The sequence below is a fragment of the Hibiscus syriacus genome, unplaced genomic scaffold, assembly GCF_006381635.1.
Source record: "Hibiscus syriacus cultivar Baekdansim isolate YM2019G1 unplaced genomic scaffold, ASM638163v2 tig00110610_pilon, whole genome shotgun sequence".
Classification (NCBI taxonomy): domain Eukaryota; kingdom Viridiplantae; phylum Streptophyta; class Magnoliopsida; order Malvales; family Malvaceae; genus Hibiscus; species Hibiscus syriacus.
In genome coordinates, this window is record NW_024062800.1 from 8272082 (window position 1) to 8299506 (window position 27425).

The 27425-nt window shown below is 33.2% G+C and overlaps 3 protein-coding genes and 1 long non-coding RNA gene across 4 annotated transcripts; all 4 read left to right on the forward strand.

The window, feature by feature from the left end:
• Positions 1-4715: 4715 nt before the first annotated feature.
• Positions 4716-6556, forward strand: LOC120135708. Its single transcript, XM_039151930.1, has 4 exons — positions 4716-4859; positions 5055-5160; positions 6230-6274; positions 6384-6556. The coding sequence occupies exons 1-4, from the start codon at positions 4716-4718 to the stop codon at positions 6518-6520; spliced, it is 432 nt and encodes a 143-aa protein (XP_039007861.1). The 3' UTR covers positions 6521-6556.
• A 973-nt stretch (positions 6557-7529) lies between these two features.
• Positions 7530-8526, forward strand: LOC120135709 (40S ribosomal protein S5-like). The gene is made up of 2 exons (XM_039151931.1): positions 7530-7557; positions 8070-8526. Exons 1-2 carry the CDS (start codon positions 7530-7532, stop codon positions 8501-8503), a joined length of 462 nt encoding a protein of 153 aa, XP_039007862.1. The 3' UTR covers positions 8504-8526.
• Positions 8527-16204: 7678 nt separating this feature from the next.
• LOC120135710 (40S ribosomal protein S5-like) lies at positions 16205-17036 on the forward strand. Its single transcript, XM_039151932.1, has 2 exons — positions 16205-16292; positions 16571-17036. Exons 1-2 carry the CDS (start codon positions 16205-16207, stop codon positions 17002-17004), a joined length of 522 nt encoding a protein of 173 aa, XP_039007863.1. The 3' UTR covers positions 17005-17036.
• A 9003-nt stretch (positions 17037-26039) lies between these two features.
• On the forward strand, positions 26040-27187 carry LOC120135549. Its single transcript, XR_005517263.1, has 3 exons — positions 26040-26176; positions 26932-26972; positions 27173-27187. It is a non-coding gene; the product is annotated as an uncharacterized LOC120135549 (long non-coding RNA).
• Positions 27188-27425: the final 238 nt, after the last annotated feature.

Sequence of the window (27425 nt, forward strand, 5' to 3'; positions counted from 1 at the left end):
GGTTTAAAAATCCGGTTTGAGGTTTAAAAAATTGGATGATCGAATTTTTTACCGGATTAAAAACTGGTTTTTTAAAAAAATCGGTTTTTTTCAAACCGAAACTGGTTACACCGGTTACATCATCCGGCCTTCCAAACCGGTTATGATCCGAACCGGATTTTTTATAAACCGGTTTTTTGACTTAGTGAAAAAACCGGATCGGTTTTTATCCGATCCGGATCGGATTTAAATCCGGCTATGTGCATCTCTACTTCTAATGCAAGAAAGTGTTATTTGCTTGAATAGGTTACTCTTCAAATTATACAACAGGTAATATTTGACATGGCATGATATAAATACATGTGATAAAAATTATTAATGTATTAAGTATAAATATTTTACGCTTTAAATCATGATAAAATATTCGATCCAGCTGTGATTTTCATTATGGACCGTCATAGAAATTCATAACTCCTTTAATTGATCACTTCTTTGAAAATCAATGTAAATTTATGAATCAAATTATTTTTATAGATTAAAAAAATAATTGTTATTTTTAGAGTTTTTGGATTCTAATATCAATAATTGCAGCAGAGGTGATTTACATATAAGATGTGACATTAATCGAATTCATACTTTGATGGGATTATAGAAGCACATATAAACAAAACATAATAATTAGTATACAACCTTAAACAATCAGCGGAGGCACATACAATTAGAGATGAACATAGCTGGATTTAAATTCGATTTGGATCGGATAAAAATTAATCCAGTTTTTTCATTAAGTCAAAAAACCGGTTTATAAAAAAATCGGTTCGGATCATAACCGATTTGGAGGGCCGGATGATGTAACCGGTTTCGGTTTGAAAAAAACCGGTTTTTAATCTGGTAAAAAATCCGGTCATCTAATTTTTTAAACTTCAGACCGGATTTTTAAACCTCATACCGGATTTTTTTTCCGGATAAAAAACCAGTTTTTTATTCGGTTTTTAATCCGGTAAAAAATCCGGTCGTCCAATTTTTTCTCAAACCGGTTATACTATCCGATTTTAAAATATCCGATCCTGTTTAAAAAAAACCGATTTCCCCAAATCCGATTTCAGATATTTTTTTTTACAAAATCGGATATTCGAATTTTTTGTGCACCTCTACGTACAATCATCATTCGAAAAACAAACCTAGGACATGCTCGACGTTTAAGAAAAATGATTAATTTCATACTTGAGGGGAAAAATGTCTTTACACGTTAATTATAATGGTACTTAAAAAATAACGGTACTTAAAATTTTTTTAGCTCATTCGGGTTTCAATATCAGCTTGATGTATACAAAAAGCACCAACTTTGAGGACTAAAAAGAAGATACTTTTTATCTTTAGTATTGTCTTGTAAACATTAAAATTCATGTTTTTTCTTTTATGAAATTCAGGTTATTAGAAGGTAACTGGTTAAGTTTCAGGTTTATTAGAGTTAAAATTAATCTTCAATCGAATTTTAAAACCTACGGACTATTTTATAAAATATCACTTATACAAGTGCCAAAAGTTAAGAATCAACTTTGGATGCTTAAAGGGAAAATTTTAAAACAATTTTCTGTGATTTCAAATACTCAATCTGTTTTATTCAATAAAGCTTTCAAGACAACAAGGCATTCAAGAATGATCCTTTTACCCAAAGGATTCATCCTTGGATCTATCTTTTCTCTCCAAAATTTCAAGAAAAAATTGAATATGTAATTTTGAGTTAGTTACCGTACACTTAATTGATCGTTTTAGTGCTTACTTTTTTTTATTAAAAATAAATATTTAACGTTTTCTTCGTTAAACTTGTAAGTGCCTACAATTATATATTTTTTAAATTTTTATAATAAAAATATTACTTTTGAAAAAAATTAAAAATCAAACCCCATTCTCCCTTCCCCTCATTGTTGCCTCACCTCCAACGATGAACGGTCTTCATCGGTCGGATTTCGTTCGGAACACAATGAGGAACATAACGGTGGATGCCATTGAACGTATGAATGGTTGTAGGCTTCAAAATCGTCGGAAAATTTAAAGAAAAAACTAAAAATCCGGTGACCATTCGAGACGTTTTTCACGACGATAAGCTCAATTTCACGGTGGGTGGGGATTGGGTTTTGGTCGCGGCTGCAAGACGGTTCTGATGGTGTCAACGGTGATGGCCATGGACAAATGATGGTCGATCGACGATGGAAAATGTAAAATTTGGGGTTTAGGTTTTTTAATTGTAATATTAATATTTTTAAAATGAAAATAATTTTTGATATTTTATATGAGTGACACATGTTAGATAACGACATAATTTAATTGTCGTTACGGTTTAAGTACTTAAAAGTATAACGTTAGAAACTAGACACCTATTTTTAGCGAAAAATTTTTATGCACCGAATTATATTTTAAGATACAATTAAGACAATTATTTTTGTGTTAAGCCTTATTGCAATAAGCTTTTAAGACAACAAATGCATTCAAGAATGATCCTTTTCCCAAAGAGATGTATCTTTTCTTCGGAAAATTATAAGAAAAAAATGAATATGAAATTTTGAGTTAGCAATCATACATCTAATTGATTGTACAATTAATGAGCACACATTAACGTACTCGAATCATCAAAACATAACAAAATCATGTTTGACGACTTCTAATTGACATTTAAACATGTTTTGAGAATTAAAAGTCTAATTATATATAATAAGTAACTCAAGTGGTCGTATTTTGTTGGAGGAGCATATCGTATTCGAGTGTTTTCTTTGAATAAAGTCGATCTAAGCGCAGAGGCTTAATTTATAACAAAACTTAATTCATTGTTGTTTGGTCTCTCTCTATTCATGTTCGGGTTAGGCCCAGTTCAGCAAAACCCAACACACCCAAAATTCTACATCCAATCTCAATTCACCCAGTTCATCTGTCTTCCTTGAATTTTCCGCCCATCAGCCTTGGCCACATCCTTCAACATTAGACAGAGTGTTATAATGACCACGTCCTAAAGTTTTTGGATAAACTATTTAGTACCTAAACTATCATTTCTAATCTCTTTTAGTATCTAAATTTTTAATTTTTCAAAACTATGTCTAATATTTAGTTTTTGTTTTATTTTAATATTTTTCGTTCAAAATTTAACGAAATTTTTACGCATGACACTCTTATAGATAAATTAAATCATTGATCACTTAACTATCTTCTCATTCTTATTTTGGTTATTAAAGTTTAAAAAATTTCAATTTGCTCATTTTTAATCACTCTAATTTATTTTATTTTGTGGCATGATTTTTTATTTTTTTTATTAATATATAATTAAAATTAAAAAAATTGAATTTGAAAGTTAGAATGATTAAATTAGGGTTGATTGACAACAATTAAATATTTAAGTTTTATGATTGAAAAAATTGAAAGATCTGTGGTAAAAGTAAAAGGGCTAAATAGTTTAGGGGTCAATGGTATAGTTTATCCTAGTTTTTATTTATTTTGTTTATTTTATTTTGGTTAAATGCACACTTAGTCCCCACTTTTGCATGTATTTTAATTAAGCCCAAGTGTTCATGAATCATGCTTTCTTTGCTAATTATCCTTTTATTTTCTGATTTTTTTCCAGTTCAATTCATGAGCTTTTTTTTTTTGCATGTTCATCTATTTATTTATATTTATTAATTTATTTTCTGGTATCTAATTTATTATAAATATTATTATTGAGATTGCTACCAATACTTTTCTTTGCAGCTATCTATTCTATTTTTAAGAAATGAGACAACACATTATTTTAGAAAATACTAATTTTTGGAGTCGTAAGGATGTTTCAATCTTCTGTAGCTAAATCCCTTCATTTTGTTTCTTAGATTTTAAATGCATCCATCCTAAATTGTTATTTTAATCAGATTTTCAATTTTTTTTTTTAAATAAGACTTTACAGGTGTTGGTTCATCAGTTGACGACTCTATTTTTTTTTTCAAAAATTATGTTTCTAATAATATATTTTTGGAATCTAAAAAATAATTTCGACAAAAACCAATATCAAATAATAAAAATAAATGAATATATAAAGCTTAACAAACATTTCAAATAAAGTAATTTTATATAAAATAAAAATAATATTATGTTGTAAATATTTAAAAATATATTAAGTTGTTTGTGTTTACAAATTTAATAAATGAAAAAATATATTATAAATTACTAAATATTATATTTAGAATTAATTAAATATTTTTTAAAATTTATACGATTAAGATTAAATATGCTAAAAATATAAATAAACCTAAAAATGAGATTTATATTTCTAATCTAATAAAACTCAAATAATTATAGTATATGATGTCACAATTATACATGGATTCAGGCCAAACCCATTCATTCACAAACACTAATCTTAAGGAATCCAAGACAATGTAAAATTGACACAAGAGGTTAGTTGGATAAAAAATGTTAGTTCACTACATCATCTTCAACATTAATTTGGGATACAACAATTGTTATAGTATAGAGGAAACTCGTCACGTCTACATGATAAATTTGTCCAAATAGTATTTTTTATTTAAACTCGTCACATCTATATAATAAATTTGTCCAAATAATATTTTTTTATTTAAACTCATCACATCGATATAATGAGTTCCAAATCATTATACCATATATCATATAACTCAAATTAATTTTAGAAATGATCTAATTTTTACTCGCTTAATTTATTGGGTCAATTTTACCTCTAAGAGGCCCATTTTAACATGAACAATCTCTCTTTGTTGTATAGTCTCAATTCAGTCCCAGAGTCTCTTAATACTAAAAAAAAAAAGGAAAAAAAGCAGCTGAATTTTCAGGAAAATGGTGACGCTTTGATTGAGCTTGAACAGAAATTAAGATCCCAAAAGGTAGCCTTCATTTCCTTTTCAATTTCATTGCTTTGTAACTCTTCGTCACCGATTATAATCTGTACATGTTGTTTCCCAACCGTTAATTTGTGTAGAAACTGTCTGGCCATACAAATAATTGTTTGGCGTAATGATATTAATGTTTGCATAATGTAAATTCTTATAATTGCTTTACATTTTGTGTTATTTTCATAGGAACGATTGACCCCGCAAGAAGAGAACATTTTTCAAAGGTGTAAGTCCTCGGCACTTAATCAGTTCACGGCTGGTCTAATTGTTGGAGGTGGTCTTGTTTGGGAAGGTATCTATGTTTTGCTTCTTATTTTTGGTTCTTTGTTTTAACTGCACATCCATGGAAATGGTTTTTGACATACAGAACTAGCCCTAGAATGATTGTGTCGAATTTAAAGCTATGTCCCTTAGACTTGGTTGTGAGTGTTGGATATGGGTTTGCGACCAATACAAGTATGTTCAATTGTTTCTATGTTTTATTGTAGGGTCATATCACCATACCCATATTTGAGAATGTGCTTAACACTAAGTGCGGGTACGAGTAGTTAAAGAAAAATGAAGAGTCGGAGCAACACAGATTAAAAAACTGTCTTCTGGAATGAATGATGTTCTATTCACTGTCGTTGTTATTGATCATTGTTTTTCTGAACTTCAATCTTTTTTTTAAAGATTTGAAATGTTGTTGCATGTATCATTTCTTTCTAGGTTCATCATATTGGTTCTTCATATCCTGAAATTTCTCTTATTGTGGTAAATGGAACTCTGTGCTCTCAAGAATTGAGATTATGAATAATTGGACATAATTAATAACAATATGGAAGGTTCAGAGCAAATACATGCAAATACTTTTTTGAAACTTTTCCAAACCATTGTTTTCTATTGCAAGCAACTAAGCACTATTTCGGGTAATATGCCTTTGATATGATCCTTTACAGTTTCCTACAACTTTGAATAGCTTCCTTGTTTTGTGAAGGATTATAAAATCACCATGATTCTATTTTGATGATGCAATTGTTTTTCCCAAAAGAATGATTTCGTCTCCAAGCATTAAAAAGAAGTTTGGTTTGTCTACAAGTTGGTCTTTCCCAGACTGTTGTCTAGCAATCCTTTCTATTGTTGTTTTCAATTGGATGGTACAATAATTATGAAGGAAAGTTCTTTGTTGACTGCATACGCTTTCAGTATCCCCTTTGCTATTGATGCTGCTGCTCTATCTTGATGCGTTTCTCATTTCTGTAAGATTATCTCAATAATACTCAAATCACTTTCATAATAGCCAGGTTTTTGTTTTTCAACTTATTCCAGCAGCTGGATATTCCATTTTTATGATTTTCTGAATTTTTTATCCTTTCTGGCAGCAACGTGGAAGCTGAATAGGTTACTTCGGGTAAACCTCTCCAGTGGTAACCCTCTCTCTCTAGCTGATAATTTTCACCACCTGACATGTATGAACATGCTGACACACTCATTACACTATTTTTCCAATGACAAAAGAGTCTTCACTTTACGCAGGAGCTGCGATAATACTTGGATTTTGGAGATTTGGGAATTCACTAGAATCGAGTGTTGACCGTATTCTGGCCTTAGATGGAACTCGGATGCAAAGTGAATTAGCAAATATGTATGTATCATTCACTCTTTTGTGTTGAAATTTTCCACTTAATATGAAAATTTTTATGTTTGAAGTGATTCATGGACATATCAGAAATATGGTGACTAAACAATACTTGCTTGATTGCTCGGATCCTCTTCTTAGTTAAACGGTTTAACTTAGATATACGACTCTTTTGTTTGCCTTTAAGTTCAATATAATGTCTGTAATTTGCATTTTGAAATTCTGGATAGTTATGAGGTTTGGGTTAATAATAATTATAAATTTTAAAGCATTAAATCAACTAGTAAACTAAATGTCATTTTCTTGGATTAATCATGATAGTTCTTCATAGATTTGGGACTATATTTTCTTCAAGTGAACAAAATTTGTTTTTGAGTAGGTCTTTTTTTATTCTGAAAGGTAAGATAAATGTATTGATATCAGAAACGATCTTTTTCTCTGTGTGTAAAGATTATTCTCTCCTTTTTATTTTAAATTTCAATTTTATTTTTAAGAAATGTTAGTTCAATTTTTTCCTTGTCTTTACCATAAGTATGTGCGCATGGGCCCCTTTTTCGCTATCAATTAATTTTTTTTGTCTTTAATTGCGAAAAATTGAAATTAAAATTTAAAAATTCGATTTGAATTAATTATCTTTGATTGATTAACAATTCTCCTAAAAAGTCAAGAATACCGTTAGATTATCAAATAAAAAATATATATGAAAAAATAATAATAGGAAAAAAATATTAATATAATAATAATAAAAAATAAGATAGATAAATAAGGATAAATAAAATTGAGTAAAAAGAAAAATAATAAAACAAGGAAAAAAAATAATTATGAAGATTTACCCCATAGATTTGGCCCACTTCCATAATTATGAAGATTTAAAGCAACAATTGCCCTCACACTTCTAGGAACGGGAATCTGCTCCCACTCCGAGCACCTGGCACTTTTAATATGTATCCTTAAAATATTCTTGAGGCCCCCTTAAACGTGGATCACTCATGCAAGGTGTGAGATTACCGGAGTAGGTAATCTTATCTGATTCAGAACATCTAATGCCTCGGCAGGATTGCCTTTTTGACAGTATCCAGAAATCATTGCATTCCAACAACCCATATCTCGCACCGGCATATCATCGAACAACTTACGAGCATAGTTGAAAGCTCTCCGATTACGAGAAATCAAACCGTTGGATCGAGCTGCAGTCGGAGTATGTCGTTCCTCGTGTTGTCTCTTGTTTCATCTCCTTCTTCTTCTTCTTCTTCTTCTGCTTTTTCATTTTCTTCCTCGTTGGATTCTGAAAGTTTTGGTTCTTCGTCACTAGCGGTTTATTAACGTATAGAGGAACTTTATCTCCAGCTTTGTAACGATAACTAGAGGCACTGGATCTAACAGGGGCTACGCAGCATAGGCTTGCCAGAGTCGAGACAATCAAACACGCCCTCCTTCTCTCCATCTCTCCATCTCTCCCTCATTGCCAATCAAAGTGTTGTCGCCGCTCAGAACTGTGTTGTTGCTTGGTGGTAGCACCCCGTTTACGCTCTTCACATCATTGTCTAGAGTGCCGGTGTACAGGAGACTTGAAACTTGAGAAGTTTCTTTTGCCTACTGTAATAATCCTCCACTAACTTGGCCTTCTCTGAGTATGCATGGACGAAACAATGGGAAGAAGCTTATGGCAGACATGTTTGTGAAGCATGCCATGGAAATTATTTATCTCATGACTGATCAGAATCCAATTCAAGTCATCGTTGATGCTGTTATTAACAGTGGGCCTCGTGAGGATGCTACTCGTATTGTTTCTGCTAGTGTTGTAAGGCGTCAAGCTGTTGATATTTCTACACTTCTTCGTGTGAATCAAGCCATTTATCTCTTTACCACTGGTGCTCGTGAGTCTGCATTCAGAAACATTAAGACCATAGCTGAATGTTTGGCCGATGAGCTGATTAACGCCGCACAGGGATCATCTAACAGCTATGCCATCAAGAAGAAGGACGAAATTGAACGTGTTGCTAAGGCCAATCGTTGAGGAATTGGAAGAGCTTGCTTAATCCATGGAAGAGGATGTTGTTTTCCGGTTGAAACGTCGGGATCTTCTTGGCGAGAATCGGGAGTGAAACACCGAGAGCATCGACCATAAGGATCGATGCGATGGCTACGAGTTTGTATTTCAATGTCTTGGTTCTGTTGCTGGCATCGTGATGAGGAAGCAACTCGTCACAGGTACAGTGCAGAAACCATGGAAGAAAGAGAAAGAAGACAGAGAGAGAGAACCGAGTCTAGTGTTTTCCCCCTTTTTTGTTATTTTTTTGCTCTTTATTTATATCCCATGATCGCTTTGTAATCTCCTCCAATACCCACCTCCCCACTTCATCGTGAAATAAGGTGATCTTGAGAGTGTTGGAAGCAACGAGTTTAGCGGCAACTCTTCCCCAACTTCCCAGCGAAAGGCGTGAGTTGAGGAGATAATGGTGTACAACCCGTTTCCCATAAAGGGAAACGGTTGAGATACATGGGTTCAATATGGGGCCTATTAAATAATTATAATTTAAATTAATAATAGTAATATAATAATAATATAATATTTTTGTAGATCCAGACAAAAACAGGTGTCTACAGCTGTCCCTCTTTGCATATTTTTGTGTTAACAAGAATAGGGCAAAGATGAAAAAGGCAACAAGTTTTTGTCCGATTCTCTTTGATTTGAGACTTGATAGTGTTTGTTGTGACACTAAGTCAATCCATTGGGTACAATATCCTTCTTTGTGAAGTCAAAATCATAGGTGAATCGGAAAGTGACTCTTTGCTGCCAATCTTGTCAACCTTGGTCTTTTTCTCGATTTAAAGACATGGGTGTGAAAATTTGACCAGAAAATAGTTGATACGTCATTGAGCTGAATGAAATCAAACCCAAATGTTTTCATTGACAGATAACACTTCTCGCCTTGAGTTATGTTGTACTAAACTTGAGAGATTGCTCCAGATCTTCTTCTTGACTTAAAGACATTGGCTTCAACCAGAAAGTAGTTTCTTGATGATGTGTCATCGAGCTGAATGGAATCGAACTCGACAATTTTGTTGACAGATAGCCCTTCTCGACTTAAGTTGTGCTGCCAAAAAGTGGTTTTTTGTCACTAAGGCACGACTAACCCAAGTCTTCTTCTCGACTTGAAAACCTCGACTACAACCGGAAAGTAGTGTGGTTGACGTGTAATCAAGCTGAATGGAATCGAACTCGATTATTTTATTGACATATAGCCCTTCTTGCCTTGAGCTACGCTGTAAATTTGATTTTCCTCTGAGCTGAGTGTAATCGAACTCGAAAGGTCTTTGGTTGGTAGATAACCCTTCTCGACTTAAGCTATGCTGCAAATGATGTGCCTTTGAGTTTAGTGTAGTCGAACTCGAAGGTCTTTTGTGTTTCAAGAGAAACATTTTCAAAGGGGTTTTTTTTTTGTTTCAAGAGAAACAATTTCAAAGGTTTTTTTGTGTATCAAGAGAAACTGTCTCAAGAGAGACAAAACTTAGTTCCAAAAGAAACTGTCTCAAGAGAGACGAAATTTGTTTCAAGGAAAACATATTCAAAGATTTTGTTTCAAGGGAAACTGTCTTAAGAGAGACAAAATTTGTTTAAAGGGAAACTGTCTCAAGAGAGACAAAATTTGTTTCAAGAGAGACAAAATTTGTTTCAAGAGAAACTGTGTCAAGAGAGACGAAATTTGTTTAATGTAAAACATGTTCAAAGATTTTGTTTCAAGGGAAACTATCTCTAGAGAGACAAAATTTGTTTCAAGAGAAACAAGGGAGACAAAATTTGTTTAATGTAAAACATATTCAAAGATCTTGTTTCAAGAGAAACTGTCTCAAGAGAGACAAAATTTGTTTCAAGGGAAATTGTCTCAAGAGAGACAAAACTTAGTTCCAAAAGAAATTGTCTCAAGGGAGACAAAATTTGTTTCAAGGAAAACATATTCAAAGATTTTATTTCAAGGGAAACTGTCTCAAGAGAGACAAAATTTGTTTAAAGGGAAACTGTCTTAAGCGAGACAAAATTTGTTTCAAGAGAAACTATCTCAAGAGAGACAAAACTTTGTTTTGATTAAATTAGTCTCAAGAGAGACGACCCCTTGTTTCGAGAGAAACAATCTCAAAGGCGGTCAATAATCTGCTTGTTCCTGCATGTTAAAGAAATCCTTTCAGAAGCTCTAATAGTTGACTTAAGAAAGTCAAATCTGTGGATGGCATGCTTCGCTGTGAAATTGAGCTTTTAATTGGATGTCCTTCGTTGTGAAGTTAAAATTCACATTTGTAAATTGCATCTCTTTCGAGTTCAATATCTTTCGTTGTGAAGTTGAAATTGACTTTGAATGAAACTGGTTTTTCATTGCTTGTTGACACACAACTTTTCTCGGCTTAAGTTGTGGTGTAAATTTCCTCTAAATGAAAGATGACCCCCTTCGCGGGTCTAAGCCGATCATAGTTCTTTAAATGGTCACCCTTCATGGGAAAGCCAAGCAGTATATTCTGTCAGTCAGATATCCTCCGTCATGGAGTTGAAACCTGGCTTGAAAAAGTTAATTGGAGACTAGCCACTCATTGTTGAGTTAAGCTGAACCGGATTCTTTCTAGATTAGCTTTCGAACCCTTCTGAGGTTTATTCTAAAAATTTGTCGATATTTCAACAAGTTAAATTGGTTGAGGTATAGCTCCTCGCTGCTGAGTTAAGCCACCACCGTCAATTTATGAAGGTACCTTTGAATTGAGTATCATTGAAACTTGACTCTAAAGCTGCAAAAATTATGTATGTGAAAAATGATAAATATGGTGCTCTAAAATGTATGTATAATGAATTAGTTCTTGTTCTATTCTTTGGACAGAATCTCATTTTTTGTCTGCTGGTTCCTACATGTTGAGGAAAGACCTTCAGAAGATCTGATAATTCGCATTAGGGTGTTGAATCCCCAAAGATGCCCCAATATTCGATGTTGAATTTCCAAAAAAGCCCCCAATGTTTCTCATTTCTTGCTTCAACATTGATTCTAAGCATGAGTTTTGTGTCTAAGAGCCACATGTCATTTACCAAGATCCACTCTAAAGAGATTGTCTTGTTTGAAAAAAATATTTTTATTTCTCTTTTATTTTCAAAGTTCTGAAAATATCAATTAAAAGAGTTTCGAAAAATGTTTAACCAAAAGTTTTGAAAATATTGTCCCTTTCACGGTTTTAAAATTGGAACGAATCATAAAACTAGAGTTCATTGGATATCAAATAATTAATTACATTGTTAATCCTTCAATGAATTATAGTTATTTGACAAGTGCCAAGATCAAAACTATTTTTTGGGAAATGGTTAAGTAAGGAAATGATAAAAAGTCTCAGGTTATCGTGTTTGGTCAAAGGTTTGGTATTTTTGTTTATTTGATGCTCAAAGGTTTGATGGGGTAGCTTGCATGCTCCTCTACTGGAAGTGTTCTTCGACTCCCAACCATCATGGTCACACTCGGATTGTGAGATGTCTTATCAAGGAATTTGTATGATCGCCTCAGCTGCACAATTTTTATGTTCGAGTCGCATTTTTAGGTTTTCAACTCGAATCCTCCTTTGGTTTCAAGATGTCATTCAGAATTTAAGTCTTAAACCCCCTTGTTATTTTTCTCTATCATGCATTAAAGATTTTAAAAAACTTTTTGCACATAAAGATTAATCCTGACGGGCGGGATGAAATCTGAAGATAATCTCTTCTGTTTAGAAATCCATGTATGAATAGAAGGGACTTTTAAGGCACGTAATGTAGGCCATGGTTCATGGTTATGAAAGAAAATGATAAATAGGCCCAAACAAGTGTTTCAGGGTATTAAACCAAGGATCAATTCATTCTGATGCCTTCAATCTTATCTTGCTCAATTTGAATCTGCTCGTATGTGTTTCTCTTGATTTTCTCTGGATGTTCCATGAACTTCGAGTGAAGTGATTCTGGAATGATTGTGCTTGATCAATCTCATAATTTGAATCTCGAAGCGTCATTTGAATCGAGTGAATCTTTGCATATGCGTCTTGTATTTTTTTTCACTTTTCCTTTATTTTTGTTTCTTTTTTTATTTTCTCTTTGCTTTTTTTCTTTGTTTTTTTTATTTTTTTCTTTTTGTTCTGATTGGATCTTCGCACTTTGCATTTGGTATCTCCTTTGGATTGATGTCTTCACTATGTGAGATGATTTATTCCACCTTGCCCCTAGTGTGGAGGGTGATCCTTGGTTAGGGTTGAATCAAAAGAAAAATATTATAGGCTCAAAAGGGGACACAAGAGATATATATTTTCTCTTGTTGTGAAGGGATAAAGAAAGAAATTCGTTCATCATTTCATACATGGAAGTCCTCACAGAAGAGGTATCCTCATGGGGATAGATTTTCAGGATTAATTTTATTCACATAAAAACAGTGTAATTAATGCATGATAAAATTATTTCGAATGAATTCTTCTATCTGCTTCTTGCTCCCAACATGTCTCAATGTTCAGGCTCCCTGCGAGATGCCTCAAGTTGTGTCTTAGAAGAATGCTCATGTTCAAATGAACAACTCAATGCCTTAGGTCTTAGTGGTATAAAAAAAAGGTCAATTTTGAGTCTAAAAAGACAATGGTGTGATTTTATTGACTCAAAGAAATGTTCAAAAGTTTCAAAGGGTGGTAATGTCAAAATCAGGTCTTTTGGTAATGGCCATGAATTATTTTGGGTAAAGAATCAAGGTATTTTATTTTAGGGTTTGAGACAGGATAAGAAAGGTTTAATCTTGCCATATGTAAAAAATCTATAATTCTTCAAGAATTAAAAGAATCCTTAATTCATTTAATATTCGAAGAACTAAAGATTAAAATTTGTTCAATTGTTCCACCTTAGAAAGTAACATAAATTCAATCGTTTAAATGATTAAGCAAACATGAAAGATCAAAGACGTGTTCAAACAAAATAATGCTCTAAGTGCAAATGATATATACAATGCCCCCTTCTTCGGCTGTCTATTCCCTTGAATCCATCAGGTTTTGGATCTTGCGTTTCAACGCCTTACAGTTCTTAGAGGAATGTTTGGAGCTTCCTATGTGGTAACTGCAAACATCTTCAACATCGTAGCCCTTATGATATGGGGACTCTTTTCTCAGATCATCCTGGCAGGCTTAGTCCTACAATCAGCTGATCAAGCTCCCACTATACTAATTTCAATTTTTTTTCTTTAATTGTTAAAATCTTGCTTCCATGTGGTGTCATGTGGTTAAGACCACTTCATCGAATACTCCATGAAGAAATTTTATGTTTATGAAAATGCTTAGAAATGAAATGTAAGTGCAAAATGAAAAAATGCATGAAATGTTCGAGGCATTGATCTGAAAACATGTTTGTTATTATAAATAATCTTTATTGGGACAAAAGTGTTTTATCTTTTAAGAGACAATAAACATATTTAAAGGTACGTCTGGACTAAATCCACTAGACCCCGAAATAAGTTGACTAGTCTTCTACCTACGTCTGTCACCGGTCGAATACCCTATCGAACCGCTCCGGCTTCTCTGGCTAAACCGTGCAAGTGAGGAGTTGTTTTTTGTACTTGTTCCCAGAAGTATCGAATGACTGCATCTCTAGCTTTCATCTTTTGCTGAATCGGAAACTCCATTGAAATCCTCCATCAAAGGGATTATCCGAAGTTCATTTGCTTGTTTCTTGAATTTGTCGATAATGGCTTCCAATTCAGCTATCGTTTTGCCATCTTGTTCTTGTTGTCTTTGAAGGGACTCTCCAGGTCAACAACCATTTTCTCGTCTTTCCCCTGCAACCTTTGCCAAACCAATTTCGAAAAGTGGACTTTTGATGTGTTTGGTGTAAATCTCGATCCATTCTGAGTCATTCACAATACAGTAGAGTGGTATACTCTTCGATTGTGGGCACCACATCTTCTTGATTGAATGTGACATATAATTGCCTTGCAGAGTAACTCCCTTTTCCTTTTGAGTCTTTTCTGACCATAATCGCACCTCTGCGTTTTTTACCTTTTGTATTACAACCCCTTTGTCCATTAATGAAAATTATTTATGGTTAACGAACATGTTTTTGTGGATCAACACCTCTTTTAAATGATGTGAATGATAAAAATAAAATGAAAGAGAACAAAAATGGAAGGAAAAAAGTTAGTGAGATAAAGATAAAAAAATAATGAAAATAAAAAGTCCTACCCCACATGATATCTACCCCTCATGCTTATTATTCCTACCCGGGCATGATTTCTATCCCGTATGTTAATTTTGAACCAGTCATAACCGCATAAATTTTTAGTTCACATGCTTTGAGTAGAAAATAAAGCAAGAAATAATCTCAAAAATAGCCTAGGGTTTGAAATGAGGTTTAGGGGTGGGCTCTAACTCCTTGTAGTTTCCCGATTTAGGTTCTAAAAAAGGTACCCAAGTTCTCCTTGCTGGTGCCCCCTTTGGGTTTGCCAGATTCTTAGTCCTAAGCCCATTACAAGCTTATGTGGACTAAGTTAAACTCTAGAGGATACATTCCCTTATGCCTATACGGTGAATAAATTCACACGAAGACATAAGGTATATGAATCCCAAAGGCTACTTGCTAGGCCTGTGCGGAGAATAAATTCTCACGAAGGCGTCACTTTCACCCCCACTTAAACAGGGTTAGGAGCTCAGGTATAAAGCCAGAGATGAAAACTTTTCAAAAATCTGAAATCATTGAAAAAATGTCAGTACAACTATTTATTTGAAAAATAACCAAATGTAAATAATTGGAATCAAATAAATAAATTAAAATTAAAATTTACTATTTTCGCATAAAAAGACAATCGAAAATTAATTTTGGTCTGACTCACTTACATGTCCCTAGCGGAGTCGCCAAGCTGTCGCTGTCGTCTTTCGGTTGGGCCCGGAATCGGGCTTCGACTTGAATAAAATGGATTGGGAGTCGCCACCGGTCATTTTAAAAAATATTTAGGTTGATCGGACACCATCTTACCTGATCTGCGTTAAACCAAAAATATATCGGGTTCGAGAGTCGGTTACGGTCAAGGAAGGATTAGCACCCTTGAACCGCCCTTTCGGTACCAATTAATTTGTCGGTTGTCTTTAATTGCGAAAAATTAAAATTAAAATTAAAATTTAAAAATTCGATTCGAATTAATTATCTTTGATTGATTAACAATTCCCCTAAAAAGCCAAGAATATTAAAAAATATATATGAAAAAAATAATAGGAAAAAATATTAATATAATAATAATAAAATAAATAAGATAGATAAACAAGGATAAGTAAAATTGAGTAAAAAGAAAAATAATAAAAAAAGGAAACAAATAATTATGAAGATTTACCCCCATGGATTTGGCCCACTTCCATAATTATGAAGATGTAAAGCAATAATTGCCCTCACACTTCTAGGAACGGGAATCTGCTCCCACTCCGAGAACCTGACACTTTTAATATGTATCCTTAAAATATTCTTGAGGCCCCCTTAAACGTGGATCACTCATGCAAGGTGTGAGATTACCGGAGTAGGTAATCTTATCTGATTCAGAACATCTAATGCCTCGACAACATTGCCTTTTTGACAGTATCCAGAAATCATTGCATTCCAACAACCCATATCTCGTACCGACATATCATCGAACAACTTACGAGCATAGCTGAAAGCTCTCCGATTACGAGAAATCAAACCGTTGGATCAAGCTGCGGTCAGAGAATGTCGTTCCTCGTGTTGTCTCCTGTTTCATCTCCTTCTTCTTCTTCTGCTTTATCATTTGCTTCCTCGTTGGATTCTGAAAGTTTTGGTTCTTCGTCACTAGTGGTTTATTAACGTATAGAGGAACTTTATCTCCAGCTTTGTAACGATAATTAGAGGCACTGGATCTAACCAGCGCTACGCAGCATAGGCTTGCCAGAGTTGAGACAATCAAACACGCCCTCCTTCTCTCCATCTCTCCCTCATTGCCGATCAAAGTGTTGTCGCCGCTCAGAACTGTGTTGTTGCTTGGTGGTAGCACCCCGTTTACGCTCTTCACATCATTGTCTAGAGTGCCGGTGTACAGGAGACCTGAAACTTGAGAAGTTTCTTTTGCCTACTGTAATAATCCTCCACTGACTTGGCCTGCTCTGAGTATGTATAGACGAAACAATGGGAAGAAGCTTATGGCAGACAGGTTTGTGAAGCATGCCATGGAAATTATTTATCTCCTGACTGATCAGAATCCAATTCAAGTCATCGTTGATGTTGTTATCAACAGTGGGCATCGTGAGGATGCTACTCGAATTGGTTTTGCTAGTGTTGTAAGGCGTCAAGCTGTTGATATTTCTCCACTTTGTCGTGTGAATCAAGCCATTTATCTCCTTACCACTGGTGCTCGTGAGTCTGCATTCAGAAACATTAAGACCATAGTTGAATATTTGGCCGATGAACTGATTAACGCCGCACAGGGATCATCTAACAGCTATGCCATCAAGAAGAAGGACGAAATTGAGTGTGTTGCTAAGGCCAATCGTTGAGGAATTGGAAGGAGCTTGCTTAATCCATGGAAGAGGACGTTGTTTTCCAGTTGAAACGTCGGGATCTTCTTGGCGAGAATCGGGAGCGAAACGCCGAGAGGATCGGCCATCAAGATCGATGCGATGGCTACGAGTTTGTATTTCAAAGTCTTGGTTATGTTGCTGGCATCGTGACGAGGAAGCAGCTCGTCGTCACAGGTACAGTGCAGAAACCATGGAAAGAAGAGAAAGAAGTCAAAGAGAGAGAGAGAACCGAGTCCAGTGTTTTTCCCCCTTTTCTGTTATTTTTTTGCTCTTTATTTATATCCCAAGATCGCTTTGTAATCTCCTCCAATACCCACCTCTCCACTTCATCGTGAAATAAGGTGATAATGGTGTACAATCCGTTTCCCACAAAGGGAAATGGTTGAGATATGTGGGTTCAACATGGGGCCTACAAAATAATTATAATATAAATTATAATAATAATACTAATATAATAATAATAATATAATATTTTTTGTTGAGTCGAACAAAAACGGGTGTCAACAATATGTAAAAGGGCAAAATTGCCGAGATAATGTATGTGGGAATGTTTAATTCCCAAAATAATGAACTCAGGCTATTATTTCCCCAAATGGGGTGTTTGCTACAGATAACATGCAAAGGTTGGGATCTCTCGGCGTCATTAGGGAAAGGGTTTAAGGTTTCTCGGCGTCTTCAGGTTACATTGGTTCAAAGGATCTCTCGGCATCTCTCGACGTATTCAACACAAAATATCCATGCATGAAATGGATTACTCGACGTCTTCTATGTTCATTTAAAAGATGTCTTGACGTCTTCAACACAAAAATTTTCATGCATTAAAAGATCTCTTGACGTCTTCATTGAAAAAATTTCCAATCAAACAATGCTCGACGTCTTCTATGCAAATATATGGAGTTCATACGTGGAAAGCAACGCTGCACGCATGCATGCGTTGGGTAGGGACTCACTCCTCTTCTTATTCTTTTAATTATCAGAGTTTCTTTATTGAGTGCTTTTCCTTAATTGAATCTTTTCACAAAACAGAATCCACGTGTCCAAATTTATATTTGTACAGTGAATCAAGTAAAGTACATTATGAAAATCATCTATATGATAAAACTTTATAATACAAGCAATGAAGTCACGTGTCCAAATTACAGGCTTCCACGTGGATATGATAAACTTGATCCTAATTCGATTGTCCGAATCGGTTTTATCCAGTTTGATATCCGAAATAGTCTAAAAAATGATGATTATATTTGATCCAAAACCCGAACTATACTCAACTCGAATAAAAATCGATCCAAATTGTAGTTGGACCAGCTATAAACTTTTATAAAACTTATCAATATAAAATTTGAATTACATATTCAAACACGTATTATAAGATCGAGTTTGGGTTAAATTAAAATCTCTAAATTATGGTTTAATTCAAAATATTAAATGATTAAAAGTTGAAATGAGCACGAATGATAAGATTGACAAACAAATAGACATATTTTTAACAATAATATATTAATAATTTTATATATACTTAACTAGACTCATACTCGATTTAACCCAATTTGACCCGATCCCTAAATCCTATGGCTAAATCCTAAACCCTAAGCCCTAATATGGCTAAACCCTAAGCCCTAAACCTTGAATGAACAAAATTAAATCGAATGTAATCTAGACACAAACTAAATTGATCTGAAATGATCCAACTTAAATCTAATACGAATGATCCGTTTGTCACCCCTACTTCTACTTAAACCTAAAATCATTTTATAACATATACTCTTAATAAATAAAGAAAATAATTATACGTAGAAGTAGGGGTGACAAACGGATCATTCGAATCATTTCAGATCAATTTAGTTTGTGTCTAGATTACATTCGATTTAATTTTGTTTATATAGGGTTTAGGGTTTAAGGTTAAGTCAATATTACATCAGTTAATTTTTTGTTCGGGTCAATATGAATCGGTTAATTTTTTAAGGGTTGAAAACTTTCAACAATTAAGTGGGTCACTACTCGGTAGCCTATGGGTAAAATATAATGTATTAGCAGATTTGGTGATATCGACATTTCAGTAATTCTGTGTTTCTTCGTGTTTATTTTTTTATATCTATATAAAATATAACGTGCTAATAGTTATACTTTAAAAGCCTATGGTTAAACCCTAAACCCTAAACTCTAAACCCTAAATCTTAAACCTTATATGAACAAAATTAAATCGAATGTAATCTAGACACAAACTAAGTTGATCTGAAATGTTCCAACTTAAATCTAATACGAATCATCCGTTTGTCACCCCTACTTCTACTTAAACCTAAAATCATTTTATAACATATACTCTTAATAAATAAAGAAAATAATTATAAGTATAAGTAGGGGTGACAAACAGATCATTCGAATTAGATTTAAGTTGGATCATTTCAGATCAATTTAGTTTGTGTCTAGATTACATTCGATTTAGTTTTGTTCATATAGGGTTTAGGATTTAGGGTTAAGTCAATATTAGATCGGTTAATTTTTTGTTCGAGTCAATACGAATAGGTTAATTTTTTAAGGGTTGAAAACTTTCAGCAATTAAGTGGGTCACTACTCGGTAGCCTATGGGTAAAGTATAACGTATTAGCAGATTTGGTGATATCGACATTTCAGTAATTCTGTGTTTCTTCGTGTTTATTTTTTATATCTATATAAAATATAACGTGTTAATAGTTATACTTTAAAAGCCTATGGTTAAACCCTAAATCCTAAATCATAAACCTTATATGAACAAAATTAAATCGAATGTAATCTAGACACAAACTAAATTGATCTGAAATGATCCAACTTAAATCTAATTCGAATGATCCGTTTGTCACCCCTACTTCTACGTATAATTATTTTCTTTATTTATTAAGAGTATATGTTATAAAATGCTTTTAGGTTTAAGTAGAAGTAGGGGCAACAAACGGATCATTCGTATTAGATTTAAGTTGGAACATTTCAGATCAATTTAGTTTGTGTCTATATTACATTCGATTTAATTTTGTTTATATATGGTTTAGGGTTTAGGGATCGGGCCAATTTGGGTTAAATCGGGTATGAGTCTAATTAAGTATATATAAAATTATTAATATATTATTGTTAAAAATATGTCTATTTGCTTGTATTATAAAGTTTTATCATATAGATGATTTTCATAATGTACTTTACTTGATTCACTGTACAAATTTAAATTTTTAATCTTATTTAAAGTACTATAACATCTTTTGTACAAGGATTGGGCAGTGAGGCCACACTGTTGATATTTTCTAATAGTTGTTTCATTTAATCAGGTAGTGTGGTCCATCAAGAAAGTCAAAACTTAATTAATGAGATTGAGAAATCCATTCCAACAACCGAATGATCACTTCGATTACTTATTTTTCACGTGAGTTCTGTTTTGTGAAAAGATACAATTAAGGAAAAGCACCCAGTAAAGAAACTCTGATAATTAAAAGAATAAGAAGAGGAGTGAGTCCCTACCCAACGCATGCATGCGTGCAGCGTTGCTTTCCACGTATGAACTTCATATATTTGCATAGAAGACGCCGAGCATTTCAAGTTTGATTGGAAATTTTTTCAATGAAGACGCCGAGAGATCTTTTAATGCATGGATTTTTTTTGTTGAAGACGCCGAGACATCCTTTGAACGAACATAGAAGACGTCGAGATATGCCGAGAGATCCTTTGAACCAATGTAAGCTGAAGACGTCGAGAAACCCTAAATCCTTTCCCTGATGACGCCGAGAGATCCCAACCTTTGCATGTTATCTGTAGCAAACACCCCATTTGAGGAAATAATAGCCTGAGTTCATTGTTTTGGGAATTAAACATTCCCACATGCATTATCTCGACAGTTTTGCCTATGTAAAAGTAAGTCATGTCCGTTTGGAAGGACAATACTAGTGTGTGTAATTTAGTTTAAAATATGTATTTTTAAAGTTTAATTCTATTTTTACTTTTTTTTAATTCTATCCAGCAATGAAAATTGTATTCAGAGTTTGATAAATTTACCCTTTTAGCAAGTTTTGTGAAATTAATTCGTAAGACTTGATCTTTAATTATAATATTTTCAGGGTTTAATGTTTATAATTAAATCATATCATTGCATTGCCATAAACAAATAAAGTACAAACTAGTTCAAACAATAGGTAGTAGATATGAGGTGATTACAAGTTCGTATATGTTTAAAATTTTTCTTAAGTATTGATATCGAATTCACAGTATGCAGATGTTATTGTTTGAACTCAAGGAAGAATAGTTTTTCCTTTTGATATGTGGGCAAGGCCTGAAATATACCAGCTTCCCACCTTGGGAAAGATGTCAAACATTTGCTTGACAACACTCGTTCATTCAAAAAAGCAGAAAGTAAGATGAAAATTACAACTAATGACAGTCGGGGAGCCCAGGTAAACTCGAAATGGCTCGTTGAATATCATCACAAGTATTTACAACCCATACAAGCATGAGTTGCCCCAAAAATGGTATACTTATATTGATTCAGCTTCAAAGCAAAAGCACCTGTACGGCCTGAGCGACAGGTACAAAATGTTTGGAGTTTTTATACAAAAATCAAAGCATTACTAGCGATTAAACGACTGGAACCAAAAGCACTCTGAGATTCATAAATAGTTTTGGACTGATTCATCACAACTTCAGAAACAATCTTGTATAAAATATTGCATAATTTTATCGATAGATAATTCGATACTAACAACACCATTCATCTCTGGAATTAGAACAATATTCGTCACATCTATCACAACATCATCCTAGAAAAGATGGTAAAAACAAGTATGAAAACCATCTAATCTCGGTGTGTTAAAAAGGTGAATCTAAGATGTAGAATGGCAACTATCTTCATTCATGAAAGTCTTAGTGAGGAAATCATTATGGACACACGATTGAATGAAATCAATTATAGCATCTAAATCAATTAAGAAAGAAGCAGTGAAGATATCCTGAAAATAAGATACAAATAGATTTCAGATCTCCTCAACATTATCAGTGTATCCGTCTGAAGGAAGTTGAAGCCAATTGACATAGTTGCCCTTGAACATGACAACAAATATTTTATTTATTATAAAATTCATATAAAATGGATATAAAAAGATCCCATACAAATCCCACGTCAAAATCGAATACAATATATTTAAATAAAACTCCAATAAAAAAACTCCTTACTAGAGCAATTATAAACCTTATTTTTCTACTGGTTGTCTCCAAAACTCAAATCAACAGAGAACCGTTACAACCAAAACAATTTTAATAACAGTAAGAATAATACCAAAGAAACGCGAAGAGCTTCCAGAATATTTAAAGGTAGAAAACCTATTTATATCCGACTCACACCGAAACTATCACGAGAATACAACCAAGACAAATAAATCTCACCCAATATTTCAAAATAGTGGCGGATTCACCCATATATAAGGGTGGGTACAATTTTATCGATTGTGTCCACCTTAAACTTTTGTTTGTGTCTAACCATATGAAAATTTTATATTATTCATGTATGTGTGTCAATTCTCAAAAAATATTCTTGATCCACCGTTGTTTTATAAGCTGCCATACATCCTTAAGATATATTGAATTCTGCATCTCCAACAATTCTTTAAGGAGGGGTGATACATGCACCAGAGTCCATAATACACTACAAGAAAATATACATTTAATGACACACGAACGATGACACACGCTAATTTATGATTTGCAAAAAATGTGTCATAAAAAAATGTCATGTTTCATAAAATCTGAACGATTTATGACTTACAATAATGTGTGTCATATTTAATAGTCATAATCCAAAAAATTTAGCAAACACACAGAGTACACTTTTCATTGTGTGTTATCTCTAAAAGTCGTCTTTTAATTTCCCCCTATAATTTCCATCACGTATGCATGTTTTCCCACTGTAAAATTTCAAAGCCTCTTTTTAGCAGGGTATCGACTTCAATGCTCCCAAAAGTCTCTTTTTTACCTCTGTTATATTCTACGAGGCCTTCTGCTGTTCTCAACTTCTCTTACGAATATTCCCTTCTTTTTTCCCTTTTCTCTTCTTAACTTAGTTCTTTGTTCCATCTCTTCAAGTTCAATTTTTTTTTCATTTAGTTAATATTGTTTTTTTTCCTTTTTGGGATTTACTAGTTTTAAATTTTCTTAGAGGGTTTTCTTTTGATCTGAAAATTATGTAGATCGGAGAGTGATAAGTGGTTAGCCATCGGTTTGCGGATGCATGACGTATGTTTGATTCTTATTGCCTATTTAATTCCTGAAAAAACATTGGGGAAAGAAAATTTGGTTTTCTTTATGGTTTGTTAGCTGATATTATCTTCTCCCTTTTCTCTGCTGAGTTTAGAAAAAGGAAATTTGTAGATGAACTAAACAACTCGAGTAGTCTCATTTCACTGTAAATATCTATATTTCTCTTCAAAATCTGAGTATAAAGCCGCTATAATTGGTCTCTTTGGATAAAAGATAAATTGCAGTTCATAATCCCCCTTTTAATGTTAAATCCTGGACGACACTCAATAAACTTGATTTTCATCTTTTTTTCATTAAAATGAAATTACTTATTTTTCCTTTTCTTTTAACTTTTTAAGTTTCATTGGAAGTGTTTGAATGGATATGTGCTTGAAATGGTGTTTTAAATTAGACTTATTTGTTGCTCCATGTTTTTGTCGTAGTCATTTCTTTTCGCATTAAAATGCAGAAGGAATTATGAAGCATATAAAAATAATCACACTCAAAATCGTTTATTTCCTTGTTTTAAATTCCATATTTGGTTTAATTAATAGAATTACTAATGTTTGTTTGCTTTGGTTGCTTAGGTGTATTAGTAGTTGTGGGGAATTCTTGGATACATGAATGCAAGTTAGGAATTGTATTACAAGCCAAGGTTATAAAACATGAAAACTGAAGGGAAACCACATTTGATAAAGAAGCTTGCTGATGTAAAATGTCAAAAGGTAAGAAACTTCATTTTAGGGTCTGTTTGTTTCAGGTATTTCATTTTACGGAAAAGGTTTTCCCCCAATTCCAGTGTTTGGTTCGGAAAAGGAAAACCCGGTCAAAGGAAAACAAACTACAGTCAAAGGAAAAAAGGAAATAAAACACGGGAAAACAACTTACCGTTTATTTCTTAGGTAAGTCATTTTCCTAAACTCACCGGTTATTTTTATTTCCCCAAATCCCTTCCTCCTCCGATTCTTTCCTTTCAATTTCCATCATTCCCCTTATTTTCCTCTTGATTTTTGTTCTCCTTCATCCTGGGCTACCTGCCATTAGGTAAAATTTTCACTTCTTTTCCTGGATTTGTGATAGAATCTTCATAATTCCATGTGATTATTATTTTGAAAGGGAATTCGTTGTTTTTGTTGAAATTTGTTTGATCCACATAATGGATTTCAACTATCTATGGGCTTTTGCTCTTTGATCTCTGTGCTAATTGCTCTAGTTATTATATTCCGTTGGAATTTTTTGGATATTTACACCCACCAAACGTGGCATGTTCACTCGTATGGTATTGTTCGATTTGCTAATTGGTTAACAATTTTGCAGATAGTGCGCTTTTCGATGCTTCCTAATATGAATTTTTTTGTCAAAATGCTATGGAAGAAGTGGTGTTTAGAGGTATGGAAGATGGTGAAGAGGAAGCCCCTATATTTGCATACATTAAAGATGATGATTACCGTTTGTTTGATAAATGAGATGTGAGATTTCATTACTTTGGTTACTAATTGAGCTGCGGATCCTTGTTTTGTTTGCAGTGACACTTTTGCATTACTTTTGTAGCTACTTCTATTTTCCCTTCCATTATATTACGACCCTAAAACTTATTCTGTGTTTGGATTTATTCTGGCCCTAGACCTGTCAGTGGGTTTGCTAAATCAACACCTCAAGGGATATCTAAATGCAAGAAGTTCCGCTCGTAAAAATAAAGTTGCAATGGAACATATGATTCCTGCCTATATATGTTCTGTTTGTTTATAAACGTTGCAGTGTGATGAATGTCAATAATTAGCCTTTCTCAGTAGCAGTTGTTTATAAGATTTGATATGCATGTTTCCTTAGATGATATTGGTCTTTCCATTTTCACTTTCATACCTTATATGAACTAGTGTGGAACTGGAGAGAGGGGGTTTAGAATTTTTGTTTTCAACAAGATGGCCATTCGAAGTTCGATCAGTACTGTGAACAACAGTCTGCAATGACTGCTACTCCATTTGAGACGAGGATGTGAGATAATTGACAAATGCATAGGGATACTTGGCCATTAAAATAGCATAATCTGGAAAAGATATTATATTAATTAAACCTACATATGATATTAATTATGAGTTAAAATTTAATTTTAAAAATTCTAATAGATAAAGAATAATGAATGCTTCAAACCTAAAATTGTGTATTTATAACACAATCAACATAATTAGTATATTTTCTACAAATTTAATTTCATGTACTTATAAAAATAAAACATTTCATTTCAAAATTTTATAAAATACAATTTTATAAAATACAATTTTATAAAATAACTTAAAAAAATTTAAAATGTAAATAACAAGAAAAATATAAAAATATATACATTAAAAAAAACAGATTTCGTAAATTGTTTTCAGTAAAACTAACCAAACAGTGTAAAACATTTTACAATGCAACATCCAAACAATGTAATTGATTTTCTGGAATTGGTTTTCCAGAAATGTAATTGGTTTTCTGGAATTGGTTTTGCAGAAAACCAATTACAGACAAACAAACATACCCTTAATATTTTTCAATTAATCCATCATTTGTTTCTCTATTTTGCGTGTCACCTGTCATTGATACTTAGTTACTTCTACGGTTTCTGGCTGCACTTTCACGTTTTTTTCTTTTGCTATTCTTCATAAAGAAGGGTGTAAATTTGATAAATACTATATTGCTCCTCACCCTCCTTCCCCTGCTTTTGATCTATGGATATAGGTGGATGAGTCCGTTGTTCCTTGCTTGGAAGAAGCAGCTCAAGTTGAGAATTTACTTGCAGAACCTAATAGTGAGCATGTTTTAGTAGATGGAGTGTTATGTTTTGGGAAGGAAAACTTAGAGAAACACTTGAAAATGGAAGACTTCTTCTCTTGTGCTCTTGATTACAGCTGGAAAATTAATTGTGGTAATACTCTTCAAGAACTTCTCACTGTTCTTTTTGCCAATTCCCTCATTTCAAAATTAAAAAGAAAAAATGATCTTTAAAGTGCTTTAAATTTTATCAATGTTAAGATTTCAGAAGCATCTAGAATCTTTGATAAGTTCCCTATGATGGATCTGTCTCATCCTCTTCAGTGCACAGCTTGCTATTGCTAGAATGCTCTTGTAGAATTATTATGCTTAACTTTGTGATGTACTTTGTTTTGAAGATGCAGAACCAACATCAATGGTGCTTTAAACTGGTTAAAGAATTGTTTATGGTGATATAGGCTTATACCTTATAATTGTTGGTTTGAATTGATATAATCTTGGTTAGTATCTTCTGTCTTTGTTTCTTTTCCTTATTAGTTGGTTTACATAACTCTAAAGCTATCATAGTCGTTAATGTCCTAAAATTTATGACTTGTGCACTGGATGGCAGGGTGATATTGACCTATTATAATATTTGATTTAATTAACGAATAGTCATAACCATTTCAAGACATGAAAATTATGGCTCACAAAGGGATGCAGGGACAAACATTGAGTGATTTCTAAGATTTGATGCTCATATATTGTTATCAAATATTGCAAAAAAGACAAGACGATATACAATGGTATAACTAGACATTAACTTTACAATTTCTTTGTTGACACATGAAAACCTTTGTTCAGATTTTTATTTTAAATTTTGCTTGTTACTCTTCTGATGATATTATATTGTTTGTGATTCCTTATAAGGTGAGGTCTAAGGTCAAGGAGGAGATGATTTGAAGCTTGAAGTATGTATTGTTTTCTTCTTGAGGCTTTCTCGTCACACCCAGGCCATTATTTTCTTTGAATTTTTCGTGTTATGAATTTTATGTTTTTTTTTCTTTTCCTTCATTACATTTTGTTTATACATTTGTTTGAATATTGTATTTACTGCATGCAAGCATGCATAGGTGCTATGCTGATATCCGATGAAATGTTGCTTTAGTAGATTCTTGATGGATTGTTGTATGATGTTGATGAAGTGGACAATATTCAAGCAGCCGATGATCTCTCTGCTGCATGTGAAGGTTTTCAGTTGGGTGAGTATTAATTTTGTGCTTGTGCTAATTGTCTACCTGGTGTGAAAGCACATGATTCTCATTTATAGTGATTCCTCTTCTTTCTCCTTCAAGTGCAGATATTGAATTTCCTGAAAAGTTTTCTGAATCAGATTGTGCTCCTCATGAAGGATCAAATTTTCA

Bases quoted from the DNA above. Each gene is read 5' to 3' on its own strand.
- LOC120135710 (XM_039151932.1), top strand. From the start codon at position 16,205: ATGTCGTTCCTCGTGTTGTCTCCTGTTTCATCTCCTTCTTCTTCTTCT. The intron at 16,293-16,570 runs GTTCTTCGTCAC...AAACTTGAGAAG, and splicing joins GTTGGATTCTGAAAGTTTTG to TTTCTTTTGCCTACTGTAAT.
- LOC120135708 (XM_039151930.1), top strand. From the start codon at position 4,716: ATGAACAATCTCTCTTTGTTGTATAGTCTCAATTCAGTCCCAGAGTCT. The intron at 5,161-6,229 runs GTATCTATGTTT...CCTTTCTGGCAG, and splicing joins AGGTGGTCTTGTTTGGGAAG to CAACGTGGAAGCTGAATAGG. The intron at 6,275-6,383 runs GTAACCCTCTCT...CACTTTACGCAG, and splicing joins TCGGGTAAACCTCTCCAGTG to GAGCTGCGATAATACTTGGA.
- LOC120135709 (XM_039151931.1), top strand. From the start codon at position 7,530: ATGCCTCGGCAGGATTGCCTTTTTGACA. The intron at 7,558-8,069 runs GTATCCAGAAAT...AAACTTGAGAAG, and splicing joins GCAGGATTGCCTTTTTGACA to TTTCTTTTGCCTACTGTAAT.